The 25339-nt window shown below is 37.3% G+C and overlaps 5 protein-coding genes and 1 non-coding gene across 6 annotated transcripts in view; 2 read left to right on the forward strand and 4 right to left on the reverse strand.

The window, feature by feature from the left end:
* The window catches only part of LOC126376157 (zinc finger protein OZF-like), a 164518-nt gene extending 164293 nt beyond the window's left edge, over positions 1-225 (reverse strand). Inside the window, exon 1 of the mRNA XM_050023355.1 lies at positions 216-225. The gene's annotated coding sequence lies outside the window, so the exon portion shown is untranslated. The remainder of the gene's footprint in view (positions 1-215) is intronic.
* LOC126376149 (nucleolar protein dao-5-like) overlaps positions 1-11218 on the reverse strand; it is a 48732-nt gene extending 37514 nt beyond the window's left edge. Inside the window, exon 1 of the mRNA XM_050023342.1 lies at positions 10804-11218. Coding sequence (XP_049879299.1) covers positions 10804-10965 — 162 coding nt within the window. The 5' untranslated portion in view covers positions 10966-11218. The remainder of the gene's footprint in view (positions 1-10803) is intronic.
* Positions 2172-2243, reverse strand: Trnam-cau (transfer RNA methionine (anticodon CAU)). The gene has a single exon. It is a non-coding gene; the product is annotated as a tRNA-Met (tRNA).
* Positions 11219-11626: 408 nt separating the features above from the next.
* LOC126376125 (CDP-diacylglycerol--inositol 3-phosphatidyltransferase) lies at positions 11627-14901 on the forward strand. Its single transcript, XM_050023299.1, has 4 exons — positions 11627-11769; positions 11843-11977; positions 12251-12568; positions 12980-14901. Exons 1-4 carry the CDS (start codon positions 11721-11723, stop codon positions 13138-13140), a joined length of 663 nt encoding a protein of 220 aa, XP_049879256.1. The 5' UTR covers positions 11627-11720; the 3' UTR covers positions 13141-14901.
* A 50-nt stretch (positions 14902-14951) lies between these two features.
* Positions 14952-21034, reverse strand: LOC126376109 (T-complex protein 1 subunit zeta). Its single transcript, XM_050023273.1, has 6 exons — positions 20808-21034; positions 19504-19703; positions 18244-18383; positions 17816-17963; positions 16234-16427; positions 14952-15925 (listed from the first exon to the last, which is right to left on the reverse strand). The coding sequence occupies exons 1-6, from the start codon at positions 20942-20944 to the stop codon at positions 15149-15151; spliced, it is 1596 nt and encodes a 531-aa protein (XP_049879230.1). The 5' UTR covers positions 20945-21034; the 3' UTR covers positions 14952-15148.
* A 448-nt stretch (positions 21035-21482) lies between these two features.
* Positions 21483-24621, forward strand: LOC126376096 (protein unc-45 homolog B). The gene has a single exon (XM_050023258.1). The coding sequence runs from the start codon at positions 21662-21664 to the stop codon at positions 24497-24499; it is 2838 nt and encodes a 945-aa protein (XP_049879215.1). The 5' UTR covers positions 21483-21661; the 3' UTR covers positions 24500-24621.
* Positions 24622-25339: the final 718 nt, after the last annotated feature.

Raw genomic sequence — 25339 nt, forward strand, 5'->3', positions numbered from 1 at the left:
TTAGGGAAGTGGTGGAAGGGATTGAATTTTATATGGAGCATCCCGCAATTTTCAAAGTAGAAACCTAAAAATTGGTACACGGACTATTTGTGACTAACAAAAAAAATCGAGCATAATTTTTTTTTAAATCTGCCCCCATCCCCTTCAAAGAGGGGGTGAAATTTTATATGGGACTTTTTGCAGTCTTCATGGTAGGAAACTAAAAATTGGTACACAGACTCCTTGTTGCCGACGAAAACTACCTGTCTTATTTTTTTAACCGTGTTGCCCCGATTTTAGGGCGAGCGAACCGCGGGCAAAAGCTAGTTTATTATATTATTATATCCAACAAAGGACTGTTCATAACAATACGACAAAGACGTTTGCATTGTTTGGAGTACTTATCCTAATAGTATACTTTTACAACTCATTTCCCCTCTGCCCACATAATATACTTAATTCCATACTAATTCACGACGATGCGATCTTTCAATTTGTACCAGGGCAAGCAATTGGTATCTGCGTCACTTTGGGAAAAAATATACTGTTCATTGCGCGAATGATCCCGGTGACGTAGGTTCAGGTTGTTTTAGACTTGTACTCATTAAAAATAACTACACATACATAAACTCACTCCTATTTTCCACTGGGAGAGGAAAGACTACGGATTTCCTTTTGCTTCGATACTGACACACTTCTCTTGTATCCCTCACATTCATCAATCGATTTATACACGCACGCTGGATCAGAGTAGTTAAATATAGCTATTGTGATATAGTATAAGAATAATGTCTATTTTATGCTTTGGTGGGTACTGCTAATATCAGACTGTTAGATATTGATGCCAAAATGACATTCGGCTCTGCGTTTGCGAATATGGAGGTGTGTTTTTATAACACATTAAATTCTTAATTTTTAACGCATCATTGATAATTTTAATAGATTAGTGCAGAGGTTTCCTGTTGCTGACTTTTGAATAAACATATTTTGCGATCCGTTCTATTCTTATATTGAGCATCCTGTATTTTTGGTTTAAACGTTTGTTATCACTTAGTCAATGAAAGTTTGCCATACATTTTCTATTTATCTACCTGATTTTATTTTCATTCAATTTATTCCTTTATTATACGTACCCACGTCTATTCCCAAGTTCCGCCAATCCCTACCCACACGTCAACCTTTCTCATCTTCTCAGGATCCAATATCGGATAGCCCCTTATCTGAAGGCCCTTGGAATATAAAAGCTTTCAGTGTTAATTAAGGAGTAAATATACGCATTAGTAACTTATCAAGAGTTTGGGAAGTGTCTTGACTCATAATGCGCCTTGAAAGGATTCTTTGCTTTGACTACCAATTTTTACCATGATGTCAAGAAATATTTAAAAGTTTTTTATGTGACACAAAAATATCAAAATTTATTGTACGTTGTTTCTAAAGACTCGAGGTTCTCACACTAAAGCTCCAGGGGAACGAAAGTCCCAAAGATTTTGCATATCACTTAGCCTGCAATTGAAGCTATTTTAGTATATCAAATCCCACGTGGATGTAATTTCTCGGTATAGACGAATAATAACGGGCGTTTGCGCGTTTTTTCGTGCGCCGACGCTGTTCCGGCTCGTCGTGCGCTGTAACAGTAAACTCAATGCCTAATCACTTTACTCGGAATTTTGTCTGCGAAATATGAAAGTATGGAATAAGTTTTATATCTCATCATATAACATCGTACAAAGAAAACATCATAAAATCGAATAAATATCTCCCTTGCTTATTATCCCTCTTTCATAAAGGCCGCTTACCTGACCTGATCTATATCGTGTTAAATGATTGATATTATCCAGGACTTGGAAGACTAAGGAATTACGTCGTGTCTAACATGATGGGTGTACTACGAGTATAGGCAATGTCACATCAGTGTCAACATAATTCATGAAATCTTAGGTCTCTTCTCCTATCGTGTGGGTTGTGAGGTGGATTACCAACCTCATCAACCCTGGTGTCAGGGTTACTATTGAGCCGCCAAAGGCCCCTGACATGACTCATGTAACGACTACGTACTTACATCAGTAAGTAGTAACCCGGACCAACGGCTTAACGTGCCTACCGATGCACGGATCGTCTTACTTTCGGACAATCAGGTGATCAGCCTGTAACGTCCTAACCAAACTAGGGATCACAAAGTAATTTTTGTGATATGTCCCCACCGGGATTCGAACCCGGGGCCTCCGGATCATGAGCCCAACGCTCAACCACTGGACCACGGAGGCCGTAATCTTAGGTTTATCTCTGTCATTCTGAAATGCAAATTTTACCATTACGGAGGTTGTGTATTGTATGACTAGCAAAATAAGTGTCCAAAAATATCAAGAGACGCGCCAGCGTTCACATTCACAACATTCTTGATTGGATTTACGCATTGATTAGTTTTTCTTGCTTTTCTTACTCGGGAATGTTTCGGAACTAATTAGTCCAATCGACGCGGCACGGCGATAAAATGTTACAATATACCTACATACATACGTGCAGTACAAACCAATTATAATTATATTAAGCCAAATGTAGAGCTTTGATAACCTTCAACGAATAGCCGCAATCAACGATTTTTAATGTCGCCAATTTCAACTACATAAATAAACAAGTACAAGGTCTGCGGAGAAGCAGAACGGGGCTGCGGTCAGAATGTTAGTGTTTGTATTGTTTGTGGCAAAATACAGCGGAAAGCTGTTCTGGATAGTTCACCTAGCTTGACCTGACTACACTTCAGTACATGGATACCCAACAAAGTTATAAAACTTACAAAGTACATAGAGTCAAAGAAGTGCTAGTTTGTCCCGTATTCCGTGATTAGCTTACCTAAAGAGAGTGAAAATATACTTCGACATAAGGCAATGGCTTTCATTTTTTTTTTGACGTGACTTATTGTAGATTTGCCGCAGATGGCATTAACTACTTGGCCGGACAAATGGGGAGCGCTGAAGGCTCTCACCCGGTACAACGTTTAAGACAACAGGCCTGAGGGTGCCCAGTTGGGCGCGAACCTCGGCTCAGGGCGTCGTCTGGAAGGAAAAATATTTGAAAGAATGAATCGACCATAGTGGGTCGATAGCGATAAGCGCTGAATGAGGGAAATCGTCGACCACGCCGGCGGGGTCGGTATCGGGGTCCTGAAGTGTTTGGTGTCGCAAGCTGAGTGGCTGCCTCTATGGCTAGAGTAATCGGGTCGTCGGGATGGGCTGCGGTCAGGATGTTAGTGTTTGTATTGTTTGTGGCAAAATACAGCGGAAAGCTGTCCTGGATAGTTCACCTAGCTTGACCTGACTACGCTACAGTACATGGATAGTACCCAACCAAGTTATAAAACTTACAAAGTACATAGAGTTAAGGAAGTGTCAGTTTGTCCCATATTCCGTGATTCGCTTACCTATAGCGAGTGTAAATTATACTTTGACAACAGGCAATGGCTTTCAAAAATTATTATTAAAATCATAAACTGTGTGATGTGATGATAGATCATGTACATGCATATGCATATTTAGATAACAAGTTTTTCTTATTCACTTGCAGTATTAAGCTTCTTAAACATCCCTCCCTGCCTGGTCTAAGGCGATGTCTTATCAATGTCTTGATGATCTTATCAAAGAAACCTGATCTCGTAGTAACAAGTTATTAGGTACTAGACAAAAGACCTCTAGCCTATAACAACAATGGTTAAAACGGGCACGTAACGCTGAAAAGTTGACATAACCCTTTTAATCCATCAACCCGACTCACAGAATGACAACGCAGCAAACACAAAGCTAACAAAAATGATATTTTAGTATATTCATCGCAGAAAGGGTAAGTATTTTTGTAAAAGGTGGAATGCCAACAAAAAACGGAGAATTACCATACCTAAATATCGCATCAATGCTATTGCTATTCGATGACGTTCTCTGCTCAGCCGGTCTAATATGGAACGATTGAGGGCTCTCATCCGGTTACTCAAAAGAAAGGGGGTGAAAAAGCGAACTGTGAACATTTACGTGACTAAGGTATTGAGGACATTTCTGATACTGCGAGCTATTTTTTATTAGCAACTTGTGACTGTCCCAATAGGGATACGGGCGTGATTGTATGCATGTATGTATGTGATTGAAGAGTATAGTAAAAGTGCTTGTTGAATGGGATAAAGGTGTTAGTGTCTGAAAGCTGGTTGCGGAAGCGGGTGCGGTGAGAGCGCGCCAATGGAACCGCGGCGGCGCGCTACCACAGCATGGCGCCTCGTGAAACACTACACCCGCGGTATTGTTGCTAGTCTTGTTGCTATCTAATTCATGGGTACTGTAAATTCACGGCAGTTATCCATATACTGGATGGCCCCCACGCTTCAAGTTATTTGAAAACAGCGTATTGGTTCCATGAAAGAAAGACGTACGGTACGACGAACGGATGGTATGCGGACGGTATAATACCGTCTAAATCTGAACAGAAGATGTTACTTCTCCTTCTTCTTCTATCGTGTGAGTTGTGAGGTGAATTACCAGCCTCATCGACCCTGGTGTCAGGGTTATTATTGAGCCGCCAAAGGTCCCTGAAGCGACTCAAGTAACGACTACGTACGATGTAAGTAGTAACCGGGACCAACGGCTTAACGTGCCTTCGGAAGCTCAGATCATATTACTTCTGGACAATCAGGTGATCAGCCTGCATTGTCCTAACCAAACTTACTAGCTTATCACCAATAATTTATAAGAAAGAAAGAAACATTGATTATTCATTTATTTATTCATCACTAATCACTATGCCTATCCTGGGGTGATAAGCAGGATAAAACAAAACTTTGTTTGGAAATAAGACCTAATAATCGCTCTGATATTATAACATATCAAACTTAATAAGAGAACGTAAACATGGTAAGCTATAAAAATGACAAATCTACATAATAACATTCCAAATACAATGTTTAAAAGATGCTTCTTAAGATACGATAAGGAATCAATCAATAAATTAGAATTGATAATGAAATTCCAGATCGAAGGAATGTACTGAAGAAAGGAGCTTGCGTAGCAACGGTTGGAGGGGCTGAAAAGCGGGGGAAACAGTTTAAAATTTAATTAAGAAAAATCCATTTATTCGACCGGCGCCCTAAGCCCGGTGCAAATCCCAATTTGTCTGGCCTAGCGTTCTTCGTGCGCGCCTGGGGATGCGATAAACTGGGGGGTGTCCGTGTAACAAAGTTTTTTATCCTGACAAAAGCTGAATTTCAATAAATAAACAAATGTCATTTGTAACCGGTAAATACCGGTGTATTTGAATGTGATAGAAACTAAAGATACACGATTAGGTCTCTGGTCTTTTAACTAATCTCACTGTTACAGAGAAATAATTATTAATTATTTTTAAAATAATTATTTTGAATATATAAACATTTGAATAAAATACGTTTCTGACCCGAAAAACAAGTTATTTTTTAACTTTAGCTTATCCTCTTTAATATACCTGCCTAAAATTGAAGTGTGTTTCATAAATTTTATGCCTGTCGATGATTGCCTGTCCCTTTCCTTTTCGACGGATAAGAAAATGACGGGTATAACTTAAAATATAATCAAATGGTGCCAGGTATCAGCATCCTACGTCCACCTAACATTACAAAGAAACGCTTTAACGGTAACAACCCAAGGTTGTCTGTGTATCGTAATTCCACAGGTACACGGTCGGTCGGTGTGACGGTGCCTAATCTCTTTACGGCACACAACAAAGGTATTAAGCAAGAGCTTAATCCAGGCTTAAACCTGGCCTTTGCGGAATGTTACTACAATCAGGCCGAAAAGTTTCGGGGATAAAAAGACTGGTCTACGAAGCCAAGCAAATTGCGCGTCCACGAAGAGTAGTTAAGGGAAAATCCGTAAGAGGTACAATCACAGTCCGTGTAACCTCTTCCAGGACTTACCGATCTGGGCCTGGTAACAACGATAGGTTATATTATCACTTATATCTCTAGTAGCCAAGTTGGCAGAACTCTCACTTTGAGGTCGCAGGTTCGAATCCAGCACAGGCCTAAACCAATGATTGTCGAATTTGTTTTCGAATTCATGTTTGGATCATAAATGATTATCACGTGCTCAGCGGTGCAGGAAAACATCGTTAGGAAACCCACATTCCCGAGAAATGAATTTTCGGAAGTAAGTGACCTAAACTGTATTGGGCTGGTTTTCCCTTTGGTTGGAAGGTCAGACAGGTAGGTAATTTCGTTTAGGCGCAGAATGTCCAATTCGCAAAATGTCCAGTTCGCAAAACGTCCAATTCGCAGAATGTCCAGTTCGCAAATGGTCCAATTCGCAAAATGTCCAGTTCGCAAATTGTCCAATTCGCAGAATGTCCAATATTCATCGTAACGTGATTAATTTACTAATTAAAAAAGTTGGGTTCTAATGCTAAGTCAAGTTATAAGTATATACATATAAGTGGTCCACTGATTGTAATTTTAAGCCTACAGGACTCTCTCCTTTAAATCAACAGGACTTTAAAAGAGTCAAACTTTTTAGGGAACTGTTATACAAACGTGACGTCAAATACAAAGAAACCACGAGAAAATTGGAAAATAATTAGGCAGTTTTTTTTTAGACAATTTGAATTGTATTGACATTTAGATATATATAACAGTTCCCTAAAAAGTTTGACTCTTTTAAAGTCCTGTTGATTTAAAGGAGAGAGTCCTGTAGGCTTAAAATTACAATCAGTGGACCACTTATATGTATATACTTATAACTTGACTTAGCATTAGAACCCAACTTTTTTAATTAGTAAATTAATCACGTTACGATGAATATTGGACATTCTGCGAATTGGACAATTTGCGAACTGGACATTTTGCGAATTGGACCATTTGCGAACTGGACATTCTGCGAATTGGACGTTTTGCGAACTGGACATTTTGCGAATTGGACATTCTGCGCCTAAACGGGTAATTTAGCCATAGAATAAGGAATAATACTACTAGGCAACTTTCCGCTCCCCATCAGCGTCTGAACTAGGTTTACCTCACCCCCCCCCCCCCCCCCTCGAACATAGTTTAGACTTGAATCGTATGGTGTCAGACGTCACACACACAGATGCGTGTACGATAATATCAATGTGTAGTTGTTTGTATGAAGTATCTGAGGTGTGATTTAGCGTAAATCCTGGGAGTAAGGAAGCCTCCGTGACGACTATAATGCGGATAGTCGCATGTCTCGTAAACCTACACCGATGGTTGCCGCCTAGTGTGCCTTTCCACTGCGAACATTACCTCATTGCTGTGGCTTTGTATCTATTGTTCAAACTCTTTGACATTTACCTCTTTTTTAAGCTTTTCACTAGTTTTACAATACTTATTTGCGTTGCAAACGATATCCCAGGCATAAGTAGTCATCACAATTGACGTCCCATTATCAAGTACGTGCTAGTGATCCATATATGGGTAGGCAGAGCCATAAATCATACTACAGACGGATATATGACTTCCTGTAGATGTCCCCAACAGATGGATATTGATGAAACAAAAGGTGACAAATTATGAGTTGATCTAATTTCTCACGTTTGGCTCGAAACTTAATACATGTCCAATTATTACGATATAACAATACTGCTTCCAGATTTCCAACCTACACGATATTCCCGTTTCCATTTCCTGTGAGCTACGATGACGTAGAATTCTATGTTGGTTGCGACTTGCATAGAACCAACAAGAGTAAACACAGAAAATACAAGGTTATATTATGAGGGCAAAGACCCCAGACCTCAATGCTTGGAGCAACTTTCACAAAAAATTGCATTGATAATTATTCACAACATATCGGTTTTGGACAAACCATAAGGGGCCTGTGATTTGATACTTGGTTGAATAAGGGACACATAACATACTGTGATGAGATGACCATTTACAACTGTACCATCTGGCTGTGCCATATGTTAGCATTGGTCAAACAAGCAATACTGGCTGGTTAGGAATGTATTATTATAAATCTGTTTTCTCTGTCAGTGCGACACAAAAGAGATGGTATACCTGATGATGGATTATATAATTAACAGCAAAGTGAAAACCACATAACATCAACACTAATTAAGTCAAAACCAAAATTTTAATTAGTATGCACATTAAAATACTTTATTTACCACAATAGCAAGTGTGTATTGTTCTCAAATTTCATTACTTAGAAGTAAATTTCATTTGTCTCATTATTATTTTTTTTAAAAAGCACTTTAACTTTTTTCTTTTTATAAAACTATACATACTGTTACAATTCGGGTCTTACATTGGATTTATTGTGGTTCTAACTAGCATTACTTTGATTTGTTTTGTGTAATGTGGTGGTTGTGACTGAAAAATATATTTAGTGACGAGGAACAGTCAAAGATTCTCAGTTTGGGGCGACAGCTTCTTCAGCTGACGTGGTAAGAGGGTTTTGCAGTTTTGGAATGGTTCATACTAGTTCATAGTAAATCAAGAATATGACGGGATTTAAAAGGCTGGAAAACTAATTCTTTTGTTCAATCATTATAATAATTAATATTGATTTCTCAGATGTAAAAGACAGTCTTTATTTGTAATTTGTTTTTAAATCGATTTTTATATTCTCTGTGAAAGAAGGTAAAAATAATCACATTTGATTAAATTATTGATTTTTAATGAAAATCATTATCATAATTTAAATCAAGTACCTATATGAATTAAATCCCCCTCCGGTTGACTGAGGAGAGGCCTGTGGCCAGCCATGGAACATAATATGTAGCCGGTTAATGTATTTGAATCAAAATGATGAATTGAGCCAACCCTGGAACACTTTGATAGATTTGGGAAATTCTACTACACTTTATTATTTTTCTGACCAATTTTCTTCTTTAATAAATGAAAATTATAGTATTTGATGCCTGATATTATTTCTTTCCTTTCTTTTATAACAATGATACGGAAAATATGCTGTATGTTTATTTGTTCTCTGGGTTATTGTTAAAGGTAAAAACTCCACATTTCATTTGAGGAAAATATTATATTGACCCAATTCTTTTATTGAAAAATTCATAAATCTTTGTTTGCATTTTTTTATTTGTTTTCCTGCAATCAACTTATTTCACAATGATAAATGAGCATATAGCATTTATCATGATGTGAAACACGTCAAAAGCATAGTGAAACATAAGTAATAAAACCACTTAATTTAATTTATTTGCATGTTACTATATCGATTTATCTTTTTTGGTCTGTAATTATAGTCATAAGACCTTTTAAAATCCAAACCCCATTGTTTAACTATTGTGTCTGGAAATCTCGGCCTTACGAGGTTATAGTGTAAGAAAAACTTCTAGTCAGAAAATGGACATTTACTGGGTCTTTACTGTTTTTATAGTTATGACAAAATGATGGAAATAAGATATATTTTTTCAAGGGTATTTATCGTGTTGGTTATCAAATCAAAGGGTTTTATTAGTATCATATTATCAAATAAGTACATCACACTATGAAAGTATAAAAAATTACATCTAATAAATGGATATCTTATTCCATATATAAACTTAATATAAGTACCTACCTTATTATTTTAATTCAATAGATCTGTATAGGATTATAGTGGTGTTCAGAACTGTGGTTGTACGCCAATCTGTACTAAGAGTTTGCTCCAGTTTTTAAAACCTCAAATCTCTGAACGTAAAATCTTTGGGCTTTATTTGAGTAATAGAATAGTATTATTAAATGCTCAACTGAAATAGTAGTTAGATCAATGTGAGTAGCAATTCCTATCACAATTTGTTCTGCTGATAGTGCTCTCAACTGTAAATCATTGTTGTCACTAAAGAAAACCAATATAAAAGGAATGTCCTCAACATTATATAAGCAGTCTTTTAGATATTTTAATATCAGGGGGTTAAATAGGTCATTTGATATAGCTTTATAAACTCCTCAGATCATCAATTATTAAACAATACCATGTTTTAGGAACAGAATAAAAAAAACTAACTTTATAAATTCAAATCAGGCTTCGTTCATTGTTTTAATAAATGTAGATAATGTTTAACATATTTACCTTATTCATGCGGTTTAACATTTAATTTTTTTGTTGATGTTTATTTGTTACTCTGTAGGTATTTTAGAAGGTATATTTTTTAGAAATTATATACCCATATTATTTTTTTTGTAGTAAATATCCCAAAAAAATATTCATCATTATTATTACTTGCAGCTGTTCTCAATTTTATTATACTGAATTAAATACACAATAATAAGCGGGGTAGACATTGAAAATATCCGAATGAAAGAATAGAATATAGTAGTAGAGCAAAGAAACTTGAGCTGACCACAACAGTTGTGAAAGTAACAAGTTGGAACAACAAGCAATATTTTCCTTGTAGCTATAACATGATACATAATGTTTACACACTCTACTCAAACTAACTTTAATAAAAACGATAAACTATGCAGTTTATTGGCGATCGGGTTATTGCGTGGACATATTCGGCAACCAGGCCATTTTTGTTTTTAGTTTCATTTGAGCGTGGCGCCGGTCAAGGCCAGCCCGTCACGCATATTATTCATCTCGTAAACAGAGTAATATCTGTAAATAAAGTGCTCACTCATGCCCGCCGAGTGCCCGAGCCGTATTGCACATTATTTTTGACATTTATCCTTCGCCATTTTCACCTGCCTACTTGCGGACATGGAACACGTCCGGTGTCTACTAAACCGTTTACAAACAATATTTTGACATCAAAATTTTCATGTCAACTTACTACTAAACAATATAATTGGCAAATAAGTCATAACTTATTTCTAAAACTTCCGAAAGGAACAAATGGCAACAGAGATCAACTCACCTCCACTTCTGTATTTGCGGGCGTGCTTGCAGATTTATTGTCCGAATTCGTTTGCTGGTCGTTCACTAGATTGTGTAGCGCCTTAGTTTCTTCACAGGATATAGTTGTGGCACTTTTATCCGGGGCTTTCGGTTCCTTATCATACTCCGGCGGAGGAGCCATCTTGAAGGAAGAGAAGTCAGATGACACAAGTCTTATGACTTTTACACACTGAAATCACTCTCTGCCCCGTTTAAAATATATTTATCACAACCTAGCTATTATATCTTCATGTTTTACTAATTTATCTACAACATTACTAATGTTCTAATAATTTGCAAAACCGAATTCATCATTTTCGACAGGTACAGATTCCGACCAACATTTTCAACGACTACACAAACTCCCCCAAGCGGCGTAAACGAATAACACTTTCTGTATTTATGGCAACAAGAAAGTGATACTATTGTTTCTCGAAAACAATTACACCTGCTGATTTGCGTTATTGTTTAGATAGAAAGAGATACTGCTATATAAATGTTCCGATGCTGTAACTGTTTCCACACCACAAGTACTTCTACTGACATTTAAAAAAAAAGATAAATCGGAAAAGTTGCGATATTGTCTATGCTTTATGTCAAAAACGTGGTACTTTTGGTTCCAACTTCAATATTCAATTTAACACTCTTTGGTTTTGTTGTTACTATCTCTCTCCTTAGTTGACTAAAAATGGTATGGTAAAAAGAGATAATATAATATTTCACTTATACAAAAAATTGGCGAATTAATAGTGACTTTTTGGAGCAACAAGATCTAAACATGTCATTTTTTACTTTTTTTTCAGTTCATTCAGAGATTTCGTGGGAGATAAGTCACTTTTACTTATTCTCCGCAGAAAATTGATATTTTAATCAAATTATTAATACATTCAATTTACAATGGCAGAAACAAAGGAGAATGTTTTCCTCTTTGTGCCCAATATTATTGGTAAGTCAGCCTGCAAATAATTACGCGCAAATCTAAATGTTTACCAGTGTTTACATTGTGCGATGTTTTTCAGGGTTCGGCAGAGTAATCCTGGCTATTATATCGTTCTATTACATGCCGACGCACTGCATTCTTGCTTGCACCTGCTACGTCACGTCGGCTCTCCTTGACGCCTTTGATGGACATGCTGCAAGATATTTCAATCAAAGTAAGTGCCATTTACCTATAAACAATTTGTATGGCATCACTTAATTCAATTACTTATTCAGGCATACTGACCTATGAACCACTTGTCAATATTAGCCTTTTAATTCAAATTACTACTTCAATGAATACTCATTAATAGTAAATGATACTGAAAACCTACCCTAAGAGATAAAAAATTACCCAATTTCCAAGAAAACGCTCACCACACGCCACTACATTTCCTTCTTTAAGAAAATACTATTTTCATTAACAAAATGATTACCTTTACCCACAGGTACCAAGTTTGGAGCCATGTTGGATCAGCTGACTGACCGGGCCGGCACTGCTTGTCTTATGATGACTCTAGCCACCTTCTATCCCGCCTACACCTTCTGGTTTCAAATCTCCATGGCTGTGGACATCACATGCCACTGGCTCTACCTACACACGTCCACCTTGCAAGGAAAGACATCACACAAGTTCATTGACATGTCTGAGAATCCGATCATGCATCTGTACTACACCAATAAGACCGTTCTCTTCTTTATGTGTGCTGGCAATGAGGCATTCTACGCTGCTCTCTATGTCATGTACTTCTACACTGGACCAACAGGTAATTAAATATTTCTGTTTTAAACTCATACTCCTGCTAAACTGTTTTTCTGTTAAAACTAATATAAACAAGAACTGTAAATCTTTGCTGTAGGTCTTTTCTTTACATTGGGTTAGTCATTTATATTTTAGGAAAGTTATTATAGTCCTCTTATTAAACATGTCTCAGAAATGTTATAAGAATGAGTCTACTATGACATCAGTATAGTACATATTGTATGCATTATGAATATAAAGAAGCAAGATTGAACTATATAATAATAATAATTCTAAACAAGTTTCAGAAGTATGAGGTGTCAATATTTGTCATAGCAGATAAACTTATCTCTTACTACTTTCACAAGTTATTATTGCTATCATTACAGCCATAAAGACACCACTTACTGGTATCTAATCTTATTAATTTTTACAGTTCTTGGGATTGGCCTGTTCAAGCTGATTGCCCTTGTCTCCATGCCAGTGGCTGTGGTGAAGGCTGGAATCTCCGTGCTCCACGGCATTGTGGCTTCACTCAACCTGGCAACTATTGACATCAACGAGCGTGCCGCCATAAAAGAAAAACAAAAGGAATAGATTCCTTACAACCCAACGCCAAATTAACAGTCATTAACTGCTATATGTTTTAGCATTTACTTAATACTACATTTATTAGAATACCTGTGTAATGTTACTACTTATTAAATAAGTGTATATTACCTTGTAAAATTCAATTTTTAGTTAGTATAGTTGAGGCAAAAATGTGATTTTGTTTCCATAGTATGGTCACGAGTACTAATATGTATACACTTTGGAACCATGTCACATTCACTTTTTTGATGATACCGTCTCATTAAATGTCAAATATGACAGTGTGACAGGGTTCTAAAGTGGATACATGATATTGCTCATGACTGTACTTGTACCAAAGTACATTCTGATTTATTTTTGTATGTGTGTTTTTTACACCAGTAATTTTTTATACATTTTATTAAGTTATTTTGAGTTGTTGTGATAATGTTTTGTGTAATGGATATCTTTATGGTTTTAGTTAAGTAAGATGGTAAGTGCAAGTCATTGTATTTAGTGTATAATTTATGACTCGAATGTATCAAATACTTCCAAAAATAAGTCTCTATTTGCAACACATTTATAATAATATTAAGATTGTCATCATTAGTAAGATGAGATATTAAAATTTAAAAATATTTTTGTTTACATTATATAATCTTGATTTTGGTAAAAATATTGCATTTAGTTAACTTACTACATACTTATTATGAAGTAACCATTCCTATATCGTCGCCTTATGTGAACACCACTTAAGTATCTTTTTGAAAAATTACAATTTAACGAGATTTTCTTCAAGAAAACATCAATTTCTTTCAATGAGGGACATTCCAGGCTATATTCACCAAAAACAATATAGATGATATTGTATAGCTTTAACTCATGTTACCTATTTTCTCATTACCTACTCAGGTACATAATTGTTCAAACATACAATGCTATATTATGTACAATTTTATTATAATTGATATTTGGATCGCATTATGTATAGAACTTGCTACCTATATTGCTTCTCTTTATTTTCATCAGGATAATAATGGGTGGAAGATGTAATTTTGTCTGGCTGTAATAAAAAGGATCATCATTTAGAGCCAAAAATAAAGATAAAAGATGCATGTCTGTTATGTTTGAAATTGGAAAGTTAAACGAAGAAAAATCTGTACAACGCCATCTATATTGTTTTTGAGGAACATAGTCTGGAAAATCCTTCATTCATTTCAATCCAGGTCACAACTATTGAAACTAGTTTTATTGCGAGGTTTTATTAACACAAAATTACTAAAGGTGCTTAAGTGGTTTTCATAATAAGACGAAATGTTATTGTTGTGAGGGTTTGAAGAAATGTTTTAGTAGCGATAAGTGAGAATTGTCGTTGTGATAGATCCCTATAGGTGTAATATGAAGATTTTAAATCATAAGGGCTGGACCTAAATATTTTACCACTCGACAAATTGATGTATAAAAAACTCAGTACAACACAAGGGGGGTTAAAATTGCCACATCGAAGCAATTCATCTAAGAGAGCTATATTGCTATTTGACACTTGTTTGCATTGCACACTTTTATATGCGCAAATGTCAAATAGTAATATTGCTTTCTTAGATGAATTGCTTCGTTATGGCCATTTTAATCCCGAAGGTTTACTTAAGAGTTCATATTTCTAAAATATTGAAAATATGTATTTGTGAACAAAATAACGTAAGTAACAATTATCAAGTAGGTTTGTCAGTGTATCAATTAATTATGTTAACTCCTTCGTTGTTGTATCAATAAATGGATCAATACCAATTTGTTTTTTTTTTGTAATTTATAATAAGGCAGAGATAAAGAAAAAACAATTTTAATATTATTAGTACCTTTATGTAAAGTTAATTAATATTAATCATATTAAATCGCAATATCGACAGAATATTATATATATCATCCTGCGTAATACATAAGTGAAGTGAAGTCGAAATTAGAATGCATTAGTGCATTATACTAAAATAAAGCAAATACTTTTTGTGAACTTAAAAGGGGCCCTCAAAAGAAGTTATTATCCTTTGAGGCTGCTCATACCAGCTCTCATAATCTCGTCAACGAGCAGGAGGTTGCTGGCAATTACTGAGCAGGAATTGAGAATCTGCTTCTTTACAAGATAGTTATCGAAAATGCCTAAATCAGTTGGTTTGGAAGCTTCACCAGTACTCAGGTCTAAGCCGATAGGGTCGGGGCTCAAACGGGATTCCTCTTGCAGCTTCACGATCGTGTCCTGCGCGTCGTAACCGGAATTGATAGCTAGCGTCTTGGGAATAACCAGCAAGGCTTCTGCATATGCCTGGATGCCGAGTCGGGCCTTGCCTTTGACCGTGTCCTTGAACTTCTGCAGTTCAGTGTTGGCCTTGATCTCGAAGGCGCCGGCGCCGGCGATGATGCACTTGTCTTCAATGGCGTTGTTGATGGCGCGGAGGCCATCGCGAACGGCGTCCTTGATTTGGATTAGTGTGTGTTTGTTGGGGCCCTTGATGAGGATGGTGACGGAGAGTGGGTTCTTGCACTGTTCCACGAAGGTGTACTTCTCTTCGCCGAGGATATGCTCGTAGACAAGGCCGGCGTAGCCGAGCGTCTCGGGCGTGAGGTCGTCAAGGGAGTTGACGGCGACGCCGCCGCACGCGAGCGACAGTCGCTCCATGTTGCGGCGCTTGGCTCTGCGCAGCGCGAGGATGCCCTCCTTTGCGAGGCTGTCCAGCGACAGCGGGTCGATGCCCTTCTGGTTGATGACGACGAACGTCTTATCGGTACCGTCGCACACTTTCTTTTTCAGCTCAATGATCTGCAAATACAAAAGTTAAAAAATAAGACTAAAATAATTTTGATATTGAATTCCTTCCTTCCTTTGCCTACCTATGAGATTGGCATAATTCAAAGCATCGATAAAAAACTAGATTAAAAAACCATTGGAGTCGAAAAAATAGGCTAGGAATAGAACCACTGCTGCTAAGAATACAGTATACTGAAATTAATATTACACAAAGGTTCCTTTTATAATATAGGCAAGAACGAGTTTTTTGACATGTAAAGAAAATGAACTCCCACATAGATGAAGTTGTTGACATCATCGAGTGTTTGAAAGTATCTTACCTTCTTAACCCTCAAGTCAATGAACTCGCGTTCAGCAGCAACCAGCTTCTCGCGGTCCTCGGCCGACTTGTAGAAGAAGCCAGAGTTGACCTCAGTCTTCTCATACTCGAGCGACACGTTGCACGTGAGGATGTACGCGTTCTCCACGCGCTTCGGCATGTCCGGATGACGCGCGCCGTGGTCTAATACCAGACCTGGAGATAGGGAGTAAACATATTAAAAGGTATTATCAAATAATTAATTGTTAATAAGTCGAAAATTGCAGGCTTGAATCACCTGATTGTCCGAAAAAGTAAGATGATTCCGTGATTCGGAGGGCCGATGATCCCAGCTATTAGCCGTAAAAACACCTCCACTAATCCGCATCGCAGCAGGGTGGTTGAGTATGCTCCATATCCCCTTTGGTTGTTTGAGAGGAGGCCTGTGCCCAGCAGTGGGACGTATATGGGCTGTTTATGTTATGTTAAGTCGAAAATTTACAAGGTTTTCTTTAAAATGTTACTAGGAATGAAAATAAAAGTACCATGCTACATATCACCCCGGATATCTCGTAGTGAATTAAGAGAAGATCATTTGTTATAGTTTTATCTACACACAGCATTATTACGCTGCATCTATTGGTCGAAGTCCGCGATATTTGTCGCGTCTAGGTCGATAGTGTACACCATGCTCTAGGCAGGAGTGGATGCAAGTTATTGTGCAACTTTGCCCACCTCTATAGGGATTACAAGTGTATGTTGTGTCTATCTATGATTGACTATTCACCTAAACATATTACATAAACGCACACACGCACCCGCGCACTCACGCGTACATACACACACACGCATACACATATTACATTACAAAACGAATACTAAAGATAATGGCCCCGATTCCTGCAGACATCTCTTAATTTTACTTTAAGTTATACCTGTCATTTTCTTATCCGCCGAAAAGGAAAGGGACGGATGATTGACAGCTCTTAATTTTAGGAAGAATGAGTAAATAAATGAATAACCCGGGCGAATTTTTAGACGTTTGTTTTAGATTTGTGCTTAAAATTGACGTGTGTTCCATAAATTTTATGCTTGTCGATTACCCGTCCCTTTCCTTTTCGGCGGATAAGAAAATGACAGATATAACCTAAAATAAAATTAGATGGTATTTACAGGAATTAGCACCAATACCAGTTTAAAATCGTAAGAGAGAAGTAGGTATATTTCTTTTATTTAAAGTACTTTTTGTGCGTTCCTATTTTTATTGTCCTCTCACCATGTGGGGTTGGCTGGAAGAAATCTCTTATAAAAATAAGCCTAACTTTAAAGAAAAGATTTTATAACTATTCCGAGGTTAAAATATAGAGTCGCATCACGAAAAATGTCCACCGATTTTAATGGAACAAGGCACAATACAAGGCATAACAATTTTATGCAAAATTTTGCGACACTAGGGCAACTGGTCTTCTTTCGTGGCGCGAATTATAATATATAAAGCTGCAATTATATTTTAAACCTGGAATTATCTTTAGTGTTCATTTTGTACTATAGGGCTGGGAACCCAGTATACAATATACTCATGACGCGAAAGCTCAGCCAATTACCTCTGATGAGTGTGGTCTCGGTGGCGGTCTTGTGCTTCATCTCCATGAGCTCCACCATGTGCAGGTCCACAGGCTTGCCGGGCGTGCGGATGGCAAGCACGGCGTCCACACACGCGTCAGTCAACAGCTCGGCCAGGCTCGAGTGGACCTGGACAATGTTACATAAACACTAGATAAACATTTTAAATTGCTTGAATAAATGTATTTTATGGTTCTTAATATTCTAATATCACACTTGGAATCATACACACACACGGGCCTGTTCTACACGCCACTAAAAACTATAACATAATAACTGCTTACGGTCAGTCGACCGATTGCATGTTTGGGCTCAAAAATGACAAAAAAAAAAAATCAATTCCATCAACTATAGACTTCATACTTTCTTGTATTTGTGAGTTGTGTATTCGATTTAATGAGTAAAATACCTTGGTTTTGAGCGAGGTGCGAGCGACATCCAGCAAGTTCTCCCGTGTGACCTCAATGGGGATCTTCATGGACTCCAGGACTTCGAGCGACTTCTGACGCGCGATGTCGAAGCCTTCAGTGATGATCCTCGGGTGCAGACCTGAAATCAATTGTAAGATACTCATGACAACACAGTTGGGTTAGTTGGGTGTTCACTAAAGTGCTAATTACATTTTCCAATCCATCCTGCCCGATGCGCCAAGGAACCGGGCGGCGCAGCGGTCTAATAGCAAATTGGTGGGGTGTCATGGTAACAACGATGTCTGGCGAGTTGGTGGGGTGTAACCATGGTAACCACGATGTCTGGCGAGTTGGTGGGGTGTAACCATGGTAACCACGATGTCTGGCGAGTTAGTGGGGTGTAACCATGGTAACCACGATCTGTGGCGAGTTGGTGGGGTGTGATCATGGTAACCACGATGTCTGGCGAGTTGGTGGGGTGTAACCATGGTAACCACGATCTGTGGCGAGTTGGTGGGGTGTAACCATGGTAACCACGATCTGTGGCGAGTTGGTGGGGTGTAACCATGGTAACCACGATGTCTGGCGAGTTGGTGGGGTGTAACCATGGTAACCACGATGTCTGGCGAGTTGGTGGGGTGTAACCATGGTAACCACGATCTGTGGCGAGTTGGTGGGGTGTAACCATGGCAACCACGATCTCTGGTGAGTTGATGGAGAGTAACCATAGCAACAACGACCTCTGGCGAGTTGGTGGAGAGTAACCATGGTAATCACACTAGGGTAATAACGTCGATTTTCCCAATCTTGATGTGACTTGAGGCATCGGTCTGGGTGGATTGGGTAGTATAATTATCGCTTTACACAGTTGGCTTGGCCATTATCGACGGCAATCACCACCAACTAATATGTTGGACTATCAGAAAGTTCGGCGATGTGTGGGTATTTAGTTCATCTTGCAATGGATGTACCCTTAATTACCCCATGATAAAATCATGTGAGCTTATGTTATACTCACGATATTTACAATAATACATTGTGACTTTATGGGATGTAGAAGAAACAATGCAGCAGCCAATAGCAAGTTTTAAAGTAAATGCGAAAAGGATTCAATCATTACAGACATTTTATTTAACATCAAGATCCTCTATGTTAGTTCTATACTGTGATAATTGCATGTACATAAAAATTATCCCTCTCTTTTATGTTACATACATATATTTTCATGTTATTCTCCCAAATTTAACACAAAAGTATACCTTCACTTATGTAAATATCAGCCTGCTTCAAAAGCTCCCCAATAAGCAGCACAGTGGAGGTGGTGCCATCTCCGGTGGCGTCATCCTGGGCAGTGGAGGCGCGCGCGATCAGCGATGCTGTCGGGTGCTGGATCTGCATCTCATGAAGCAACACATTGCCGTCCTTCGTGATTTTGATGTCTCCAGCACCAGACACCAACCTGGATAGCATAATATTGTGTGGGATGAGAGGTGGATGACCAATTTCATCAACCACCAGGGTTGAGTTAGGGTTATTATTGAGCTCCCAAGGCCCTGACATTAGAATGTAAATAATAAATGTTTCTTTCTAACTTTCTCAGTAGTAACTAGGACGAACTGCTTAACATGCCTTCCGAAGCACAATATTATAATATACATACATACATACATAAACTCACGCCCGTAATCCCTAATGGGGTGGGCAGAGCCGCAAGTAATCAAAGACAACTTGCAGCCACTGTTGATACGATGTCGTAAGCTGGATATGATGAACCTTATATTATAATATATGATATGATAATAGTAATAATAATATGCGAAAATTGTTAAATGTCTTGAAATCAGAAATTATTTTGACCTACCACCAAATTATTATACCAAAATAGAAAGATGATTTATTTACTAACATACATACATACATAATCTCACGCCTATTTCCCACCGGGGTAAGCAGAGACTATGGAATTCCATTTGCTTCGATCCTGACGCACTTCTCTTGCTTCCTCCACATTCATCAATTGTTTCACACATGCATGCCGGTTCAGAGTAGGTCGTACTAAACCTTTTCTAAGGACATCTCTAATTTGGTCAACATACATCCTCCTAGTTCTGTCAGCCCTACAATCAACCTTCGCTGCTTTTATAATCCTATTATATCCCTACCACTAACATGGACTGTTAAAAAAGTTTAAAGCACAATATCATTAACTTCACCATGGTGTTTTAAATTGTGTAGAACTCTCACTAAGTAGGTATTTCATTAACAGTTCTTGCTTTGTTGTGGATTAAATATGTTAATACAAAATTAGATAGTATAAATTATACAAAATTAAGAGAGAATCGACTTAAGCAGACCGTGCAAGAGATAGGCTTTTCGTCGCATCAGTTTTTAAATAGACATGTGTGGATGACTGTACCAATCATATGATTTTTAAACCTCAATTATTCCTTAAATTATTAAATAAATCGGTTGTAAGAACAATTACAAACGATTAATGAAGTTGAAAATTATATTGAAAACTCAGAAAAAGCTTAACAAACGTTAAATATTAACAAATTCTTACATTTTCATTGTTCCCTTGGGACCGAGGTTAGTTTTCATCACATCTTGAATTCCTTTTGCTGCTGAAATGTTTACAGCTAAAGCTTGGGCAGCCCTGGCAAACTCAGCCTTAGGATTTAACAAGCTAATTGCAGCCATGTTTCGAGATTTAGTAATAAATTACAAAAAAGAAATGAAAATCCCGGTCTACACGAGGATTTCTATCACAAGAGAACATAGACAAGCTCGTGATTTTTTTACGTATGTCATTGTGAGACATAGACATTTTTTTTTTTGCAGATGTTTTGAATGTAGTACACTTCTAAACCATTATATAGATTCTATTTAATTAATTTAATTATGTTTATTACAAAATGTTATATTGGTAATAATTTCATAAAAAGCACCTAAATAAAGCTATATAATTTATTATACCGTTATATTTTTAGAATGACTATTATTATTTCGAATATTTGCGAACACTGAAAGTTTTGATGGTAAAAGTATTTATAGTTTCAGAATGTTTTCTGTGTAATTCTCGTATATTCTTTATAACTAACTATAAAGTTTTACGTACATTGCAACTTTTACATAACAACTTTGCTACACTTTGCTAAAAAAAAGAAATGTGTAATAAAATTAATAACAAACATAAATAGAAAACCGTAATATTTTTTTCAGAATTAGAACAAATGTCAACTGTCACATTATACCTGTTTCCACATATGGGAAACAAAAATAAAATTCTATTTTAGTCTTTATATTGGAGATGTGCACGAGAAACCACCAGAACTTTCCTTGAGTGTATTGATGGTAGTATAAAAGCTCCAACCGGCACATATCCAAACAATATTTGCAATATAAACGAACGAAAAGATGGGTGTTGTTAACGAAGAAGCTGAAACCTACAAAAATAAAGGTAACGAGGCGTTCAAAGCCGAAAATTTTGAAGAGGCTATATCACTCTATAGTAAGGCTATCAGTTTATCCGACAAAGATAGCCGAGATGCCGCTACGTACCTTAAAAATCGTGCTGCCGCATATCTTAAAATCAAGGACTATGATAAAGCGATAAAGGACTGTGATGACGCTTTGGCGATTGTTCCTGAAGATCCAAAAGCACTATTTCGTCGAGCACAAGCCCTGGAAACATTGGAACGGTTTGAGGAAGCCTACAGGGACGCCAAGACCATATTCACAGTGGATCCAACCAACAAGGCTGTGCAACCGGTGCTGGCGCGTCTACACGCTATAGTGCAAGAGAGAGCACGTCAAAGCGCGCAAACTGGCAACAAAGTAGAACAGATGTTCAAATTAGCTTTCAAGTTAGAAGAGGACCAGGATAAACGTGAGAAGGCAATGGCGAATCTACTAGTTCTTGCTAAGGAGAATAATGGTGCAGATATAATGCTTAAAAATGGTGTTGTTCACAAGATTCAACAATTACTAAAAGTGGAGAAAAACACAGACATATACTGCAATGCTGTTCGAATCATAAGTCAACTTTGCAAGAGGAATGTAAACAGAACAAAGGAGATTCTCAAAGTGGTTGGTATTCCATGGATTTTGGAAATCCTTGACAGTGATATTGAAGAGAGAGTGAATACAGCTCAGTATTGTCTTCAAGTGATATTGAATACATTCTCTGGCATGGACACTAGTCAAAAGGATTCTAAACCTGACCCAAAACTGTGTGAACAATATAAAAGTGAACTTGATACACTTCTCACTTGTTTAACTTACTCCATCACCAACAGAGTTATCTCAGGTAAGGCAAGAGATGCAATCATGGAATTAATTATGAGAAATTGCCATTATTCTGCAATCAACTGGGCGGAGCGATTTGTAGAAATTAAAGGACTGCAAAGACTTCTTGAAGTATGTAGTGAGCTAGAGGAATACAAGTATGAATCTGCCATGAATATCACTCCTTCATCAAGTACTGTTGCTGCTGCCTGTTTAGCAAAAATTTATGAGAACATGTACTATGATGAGGCAAAGCAAATTTTCAACAACCATGTAGATGAGTTCATCAAGGACAAATTGCTAACTCCTGACCTTGAATCTAAAGTTAGAGTCACAGTGGCCATTACTTCCTTGCTGAGAGGTCCTCTTGATGTTGGAAATTATGTGATCTCTAAAGAAGGCATTATGGAGATGATATTGGTGATGGCACAGACTGAAGATCCCCTGCAGCAGCGAGTTGCCTGTGAGTGTTTAATTGCCGCTGCATCTAAGAAAGATAAAGCCAGAGCCATCATAGACAAAGGAGTAGACATTTTGAAAAAGCTATACCAATGCAAGGATGATGCTGTCAGAGTAAGAGCTTTAGTAGGTCTCTGCAAATTAGGCAGCTTTGGAGGAGATGATGCTTCCATTAGGCCTTTTGCTGAAGGGTCTACTAAGAAATTGGCTGAGGCTTGCAGAAAATTCCTTATCAACCCATCTAAGGACAAAGACTTGCGAAAATGGGCTGCTGAAGGTCTCTCCTACCTTACACTAGATGCTGATGTGAAAGAGAAGCTTGTTGAGGACAAACCTGCTTTACAATCTCTCATTGAGTTGGCTAAAACAGGGGATCAGTCCTGTTTGTATGGTGTAGTGACCACTCTTGTCAACTTGTGTAATGCATATGAAAAACAAGAAATGTTACCTGAAATGTTAGAGTTGGCAAAGTTTGCCAAGCATCATATACCAGAGCAGCATGAATTGGATGATCCAGATTTTGTAAACAAGAGATTAACAGTACTGGCTAAAGCTGGAGTTACATCAGGTTTGGTTGCTTTATCGAAAACTGAAAGTCACAATTCCAGGGAACTGATTGCAAGAGTATTTAATGCCATTTGCAGTATACAGGAGTTGAGGGGAATTGTCGTACAACAGGGTGGTGCAAAAGTATTAATACCAATGGCATTAGAAGGCACTACAAATGGAAAGAAACAAGCTGCACAAGCTTTAGCTAGGATTGGTATAACCATTAATCCAGAAGTAGCTTTCCCTGGTCAGAGAAATTTAGAAGTTGTAAGACCTCTGATTGCTTTACTACATCCTGAATGTACAGCACTGGAGAATTTCGAAGCTCTCATGGCACTTTGCAACTTGGCTGGGATGAATGAGACTACCAGAAATAGAATACTAAAAGAAGGAGGTTTGTTGAAGATTGAACAGTACCTCTATGAGGATCACTTGATGTTACAAAGAGCAGCAACACAGTGTATCTGTAATTTGGTGCAATCTGAGGAAGTCATAAAGATTTTTGAGGGTAATAATGACAGAACAAAATTTTTGTACCTATTGTGTCAAGAAGAAGACATGGATACTGTGATGGCAGCTTCAGGTGCTTTGTGTGTCCTTACTTCGGCCAGCAAAGTATGTTGCAAGAAATTACTGGATGTTGAACCTTGGGTGGAGACACTCAGATGCCTGCTTGCCAACCCTAACAAAGAAATACAATATAGGGGCACTTATATCCTCTATAATATTGTTAAAGATGACAAAGACATGGCTGCAAGGGTGTTTGAAACTGATGTGATGGAAATTTTGATGGCTCTAACGAAACTGGATGATCCTGAGCAAAAGAAAGCCAAAGATTTGGCCCAAAAGTGTCTAAATGCTGCAGAGGAATTAGGAGTAATCAGAAAGCCTGATCAGAGTACTGTAGTTGATCCCTTTAAAGAAACTGACAAACATAGTGATGAGGAAGAAGTTGCCTAGTTTCATGAAAATGACTTACTTAGTATTGTAGTGTTTTCTAGTTTGTATAGTTATTTATATGTAATAAACTGAAATTGTATGATTGGATCAGTATTTAAATAAATTTTTTATTACTTTTTTAACCCTTTTAGTTTTCTTTTACATTTTCATAATTAAATTATATACCTACTACATATTCCACATAACTAAAACAATCATATGTATTACCTAAAAAATTATAATAAAATCGTTAGATTGTTACCCCTAAAGTTCCTATTCTCTTATTTTCAAACAAAAAACAAAGTATCACATCTGTATTCCCGAAGGGGTAGGCAGATTCATTTATTTATTTAGATAGGTATACCAACTCAGTACGCTACAACAGTAGCTCGAGAATCCTGGAAACTACATGATATAGAAATAGGTAGGTATAAGTATATGATCCAAACTTGAATTTAATTTTTTATTTTCTAGTATAAAGTGCTGTTAAAATATTTTGAAACCTAAGAACCTGTTGATCTCGGAAATAAAAAATAATAATAAAACACTATTGTACACAAATAAAAAAAATACCTACTCAATAAAATAATCTCTAATTCTACATCAAGTTCTATATTAATAAGGCTTGAGCAGGTATTTTTTGGAATAAATAATATCTGAATTTGCTTTAAAAACCTAAATTATTTTTATTTTTTATTACAATTTACCCAAAAAAACTCAATAATGAGTAAAATGTTGGATTATTATTCCCTTTTCGAATTTCGCGCCCTTTTTTTCCAATCTTTCCATTATGGAATACCGCGTCCTTCCCCCTCCGTGTTCCCTCCCATTCCTACCATTTTTAAGTAAGGGTCTTTTATA

Source organism: Pectinophora gossypiella, chromosome 20 (assembly GCF_024362695.1).
Source record: "Pectinophora gossypiella chromosome 20, ilPecGoss1.1, whole genome shotgun sequence".
Classification (NCBI taxonomy): domain Eukaryota; kingdom Metazoa; phylum Arthropoda; class Insecta; order Lepidoptera; family Gelechiidae; genus Pectinophora; species Pectinophora gossypiella.

Bases quoted from the DNA above. Each gene is read 5' to 3' on its own strand.
- LOC126376125 (XM_050023299.1), top strand. From the start codon at position 11,721: ATGGCAGAAACAAAGGAGAATGTTTTCCTCTTTGTGCCCAATATTATT. The intron at 11,770-11,842 runs GTAAGTCAGCCT...GATGTTTTTCAG, and splicing joins CTTTGTGCCCAATATTATTG to GGTTCGGCAGAGTAATCCTG. The intron at 11,978-12,250 runs GTAAGTGCCATT...CTTTACCCACAG, and splicing joins TGCAAGATATTTCAATCAAA to GTACCAAGTTTGGAGCCATG.
- LOC126376109 (XM_050023273.1), bottom strand. From the start codon at position 20,944: ATGGCTGCAATTAGCTTGTTAAATCCTAAGGCTGAGTTTGCCAGGGCT. The intron at 19,704-20,807 runs GTAAGAATTTGT...TATGCTATCCAG, and splicing joins CCCAAGGGAACAATGAAAAT to GTTGGTGTCTGGTGCTGGAG. The intron at 17,964-18,243 runs GTATTTTACTCA...AACATTGTCCAG, and splicing joins GCACCTCGCTCAAAACCAAG to GTCCACTCGAGCCTGGCCGA.
- LOC126376096 (XM_050023258.1), top strand. From the start codon at position 21,662: ATGGGTGTTGTTAACGAAGAAGCTGAAACCTACAAAAATAAAGGTAAC.